Source organism: Hyla sarda, chromosome 6 (assembly GCF_029499605.1).
Source record: "Hyla sarda isolate aHylSar1 chromosome 6, aHylSar1.hap1, whole genome shotgun sequence".
NCBI lineage: Eukaryota > Metazoa > Chordata > Amphibia > Anura > Hylidae > Hyla > Hyla sarda.
The window spans coordinates 147,376,957-147,382,797 of NC_079194.1; the positions used below are offsets into that span (position 1 = coordinate 147,376,957).

General features: G+C 42.9%; 1 protein-coding gene across 1 annotated transcript; it reads right to left on the reverse strand.

Annotated features, from left to right (window-relative positions):
* Nucleotides 1-263: 263 nt before the first annotated feature.
* FOXC2 (forkhead box C2) lies at nt 264-2,606 on the reverse strand. Its single transcript, XM_056525495.1, has one exon. The coding sequence runs from the start codon at nt 2,307-2,309 to the stop codon at nt 906-908; it is 1,404 nt and encodes a 467-aa protein (XP_056381470.1). The 5' UTR covers nt 2,310-2,606; the 3' UTR covers nt 264-905.
* Between the last annotated feature and the right edge of the window lie 3,235 nt (nt 2,607-5,841).

Sequence of the window (5,841 nt, forward strand, 5' to 3'; positions counted from 1 at the left end):
TAAATAACCTGACACTAAACTGTCAATGTGAACGAGCCTGTAAATCACAACCCAATGGAGGGGGGGGGGGGGGGGGGAAGAAGAAACTAATAGTAAATATTTAGAGTGAAATAAAATGTATCAATAAACATATACACACACTTTATAATAATTACCCCCCCCCCCCCCCCCCCCATTGGCCTGGCAGCCCCCGACAACATACGCCCCTCCCATAAATAAGACGCACACGTGACCATACAGGAGCTGTAACCAACAAGGATTTATTTCAGGTAATAATAAGACACAAGGAGACAACAACAATAAAACCACAAGGATAATAAGAAGAACAAGGGACGGTCGAGATATCGCAAGAGCAAAGCTGGGGGAGGTCCACCACAGCAAGAGGAATAGAAAATAAATTATAAACTTATTAGAATCTGTAATAAGACAAGACACACGTGGCTGCAGATTATTATGTACAAGGCGGAGGAGAAAGTATAGACAGAACCTCAGCAACAATGTAACAACAGAACAGCAACAATGTAACAACAGAATAATCCAGTGACCTCAACTTTAAATATTAATAGAAAGGACTCTGAGGACAGGAGACCTCCAAGGAGACACATTGGCCTGCCCCCCTATAATCTACTGCCCCTTATAATTTACTCTGCAGATAAGAACAATATTTGGGCAATTCTAATATTTCGCCTTTTATTTTGCTCCATTGGCTTTTCATTTTCTCCATTCTTTGTTTTTTTTTTCAAGTAATTCTGCGTTGTCTGGATGTCTAGGACGCAATTTCACGAGTTTTCCATTTTGTAATAGTCTTTGTTGGGGAGGAGATGCCCTCGCAGCACTTGGGCTCATGATTGGCACCTGGAATGCAGTCTGCTTAGAATAACGTCCTGGAGAGGGGCAATGGGGGGTCAGTATTTAGTGCAATCATAAGAATAGGGGCTGCTATGACGGTATATGGAGGGGGTGGATCTGTAAGGTATCTGACAGCTGGCATTACTGCCCACCTGATGCTCCCCCAGGGCTGAGCCCTCAATGCCCAGGCGGTGGGAAGTAAACATCTCTCTGACATTGGGGAATGTCTGTTGCTGGGGGGTAAAGCTGTGCCCGGAGAGGTGATTGAGCTCCCCACTGTGGTTGAGGTACCAGGAGGGGGTTTGCCCCGATGCCCCTCCTTGTTGCTGGTGGTGGCTTGAGGTCAGGACACTTTCTTGGGTGGAGTTGAGGCTCATGGAGTTCAATGGAGACGATGTCCCGTTGTGGTGGTCAGTCCCAGCCTCATCCAGAGTGGTGGGCACACACATATGTCCCGACCTGTCACTAGAGTACAGGCTCATTGCCCTCATGCTGCACTGGTAGCTCCCACCACCGTCCATGGCTTGTGTGCAGGCCTGGCTGTAGATGGAGGGCTGGCTTTGGGCATAGGTGATGGGCAGAGAGGGTACCATACCTGTTCGACAGGACACCGGGCTCAGCTCCCCATGAGGAGAAGTCCTTAGGGTCATGATGTTTTCCACGCTGAAGCCCGACAGTCCATTGCTAGAGGGGTGGTGGTCAGGGATGGAGCTCTCTGTGGACACGGATGGGGTGGAGGCCACACTCCTGGGGCTGTCCTGCATGGCACTGCCACCATCAGGACTCATGTTTTCCACCTTGGTGATGACTGGCAGCTCAGGGGATTCACTCTTGATGATGACCTTCTTGTTATCATGTTGGGCCTCCTTGGGCAGGTCCATGCTGGGGCTCTGAAGTTTGGTTTGCTCTTTCTGGTGTCTGTCTTCCTTCTCTTTAGGGACATCTTTCTTCTTGAACCTCCTCCTCCTTCTTAAGAAGCTGCCATTCTCGAACATGTTGTAGGAGTCGGGGTCCAGGGTCCAGTATGAGCCTTTCCCTGGCTTCTTGTCGTCCCTGGGCACCTTGACAAAACACTCATTGAGGGACAGGTTGTGCCTGATAGAGTTCTGCCAACCCTGCTTGTTCTCCCGGTAGAAGGGGAATCGATCCATGATAAACTGGTAAATGCCATTAAGAGTGATCTTCTTTTCAGGGGCATTCTGGATAGCCATGGTGATCAGGGCAATGTAGCTGTAGGGTGGTTTCACCAAGTCTTTGGGCGCTGAGGGCTGATGGTGGTGGTGGTATGGTCCATATGACCTATTCATCCCTGGAGTGTACTGCTCATGCCCGGGGTAAACGCTCATTGGGGTAGTCATTGTGCCATAGGTGCCAGCTGCCCGGTAGTAGTTCTGCTCACTCAGGTAGGGCACAACCCCCAGGGCATTGTGTTCAGCCACAGAGTAACGAGCCTGCATCATTGATGCCAGGATGGGGAGGCGGCTCTAGGCACCAGAATCCAGCAGGGTAGACAAAGCTCTTCCAGGGCCCAGCAGGGCAAGGGGGCAGAGGTGGGCACCAGGATCCGACAGCCCAACGAGCAGAACTGGGCACCAGGATCCAGCAGGACAGGCGAGAAGCTGTGGGCTCCACAATCCAGAGGAGGTAGGTGAGTGCCCGGGATCGCTCAGGTCTCAGCTCAGGAGCATCCTCCGCCGGCGGCGACTACTATAGGGTCCAGTCGGTTCCGGCAGCTCCGGCGCCTCCGCTCTCCTTCTGCTCCGACTCCTCGGCTCTGCTAAAACTTTCCAAACTTTTTTTCAACGAGCTGAAGCTTTTACTTTCAGAATTCCACGCCCCTTTCCACAACTTTTATCCAATCAGGAGTCAGCAGGAGATCACAGCAGCCAATCAGCTCACAGACTATGTTCCCCAGGATTTCGGCTCAAAATTCTCTACTGTGTGTTTTAGTTTTTTTTTCTTGGTTTCTCCAAATAAAGAAGGAAACTGAAAGATTTTAACCTGTAGACTCCAAAAGCTAGAAAGTAAACAAAAGTCACTGTAACCTTCATATCACTGCATTGTAACATTTATACCACCACACTGTAACCTTCATATCACTGCATTGTAACATTTATACCACCACACTGTAACCTTCATATCACTGCATTGTAACAATTATACCACCACACTTTAACCTTCATATCACTGCATTGTAACATTTATACCACCACACTGTAACCTTCATATCACTGCATTGTAACAATTATACCACCACACTGTAACCTTCATATCACTGCATTGTACCAATTATACCACCACACTGTAACTTCATATCACTGCATTGTAACAATTATACCACCACACTGTAACCTTCATATAACTGCATTGTAACATTTATACCACCACACTGTAACCTTCATATCACTGCATTGTAACATTTATACCACCACACTGTAACCTTCATATCACTGCATTGTAACAATTATACCACCACACTGTAACCTTCATATCACTGCATTGTACCAATTATACCACCACACTGTAACCTTCATATCACTGCATTGTAACATTTATACCATCACACTGTAACCTTCATATCACTGCATTGTAACAATTATACCACCACACTGTAACCTTCATATCACTGCATTGTAACATTTATACCACCACACTGTAACCTTCATATCACTGCATTGTAACATTTATACCACCACACTGTAACCTTCATATCACTGCATTGTAACAATTATACCACCACACTGTAACCTTCATATCACTGCATTGTAACAATTATACCACCACACTGTAACCTTCATATCACTGCATTGTAACATTTATACCACCACACTGTAACCTTCATATCACTGCATTATAAGAATTATACCACCACACTGTAACCTTCATATCACTGCATTGTAACAATTATACCACCACACTGTAACCTTCATATCACTGCATTGTAACAATTATACCACCACACTGTAACCTTCATATCACTGCATTGTAATATTTATACCATCACACTGTAACCTTCATATCACTGCATTGTAACAATTATACCACCACACTGTAACCTTCATATCACTGCATTGTAACAATTATACCACCACACTGTAACCTTCATATGACTGCATTGTAACATTTATACCACCACACTGTAACCTTCATATCACTGCATTGTAACAATTATACCATCACACTGTAACCTTCATATCACTGCATTGTAAGAATTATACCACCACACTGTAACCTTCATATCACTGCATTGTAACAATTATACCACCACACTGTAACCTTCATATCACTGCATTGTAACAATTATACCACCACACTGTAACCTTCATATCACTGCAATGTAACAATTATACCACCACACTGTAACCTTCATATCACTGCATTGTAATATTTATACCATCAAACTGTAACCTTCATATCACTGCATTGTAACAATTATACCACCACACTGTAACCTTCATATCACTGCATTGTAACAATTATACCACCACACTGTAACCTTCATATCACTGCATTGTAACATTTATACCACCACACTGTAACCTTCATATCACTGCATTGTAACAATTATACCATCACACTGTAACCTTCATATCACTGCATTGTAACAATTATACCACCACACTGTAACCTTCATATCACTGCATTGTAACAATTATACCACCACACTGTAACCTTCATATCACTGCATTGTAACAATTATACCACCACACTGTAACCTTCATATCACTGCATTGTTACATTTATACCACCACACTGTAACCTTCATATCACTGCATTGTAACAATTATACCATCACACTGTAACCTTCATATCACTGCATTGTAACAATTATACCACCACACTGTAACCTTCATATCACTGCATTGTAACAATTATACCACCACACTGTAACCTTCATATCACTGCAATGTAACAATTATACCACCACACTGTAACCTTCATATCACTGCATTGTAACATTTATACCACCACACTGTAACCTTCATATCACTGCATTGTAACAATTATACCACCACACTGTAACCTTCATATCACTGCATTGTAACATTTATACCACCACACTGTAACCTTCATATCACTGCATTGTAACATTTAGACCACCACACTGTAACCTTCATATCACTGCATTGTAACATTTATACCACCACACTGTAACCTTCATATCACTGCAATGTAACAATTATACCACCACACTGTAACCTTCATATCACTGCATTGTAACATTTATACCACCACACTGTAACCTTCATATCACTGCATTGTAACAATTATACCACCACACTGTAACCTTCATATCACTGCATTGTAACATTTATACCACCACACTGTAACCTTCATATCACTGCATTGTAACAATTATACCACCACACTGTAACCTTCATATCACTGCATTGTAACAATTATACTACCACACTGTAACCTTCATATTACTGCATTGTAACAATTATACCACCACACTGTAACCTTCATATCACTGCATTGTAACAATTATACCACCACACTGTAACCTTCATATCACTGCATTGTAATATTTATACCATCACACTGTAACCTTCATATCACTGCATTGTAACATTTATACCACCACACTGTAACCTTCATATCACTGCATTGTAACAATTATACCACCACACTGTAACCTTCATATCACTGCATTGTAACATTTATACCACCACACTGTAACCTTCATATCACTGCATTGTAACATTTATACCACCACACTGTAACCTTCATATCACTGCATTGTAACAATTATACCACCACATTGTAAACTTCATATCACTGCATTGTAACAATTATACCATCACACTGTAACCTTCATATCACTGCATTGTAATATTTATACCACCACACTGTAAACTTCATATCACTGCATTGTAACAATTATACCACCACACTGTAACCTTCATATCATTGCATTGTAACAATTATACCACCACACTGTAACCTTCATATCACTGCATTGTAACAATTATACCACCACACTGTAAC

Coding starts and splice junctions, on each gene's coding strand:
- FOXC2 (XM_056525495.1), bottom strand. CDS start 2,309: ATGATGCAGGCTCGTTACTCTGTGGCTGAACACAATGCCCTGGGGGTT.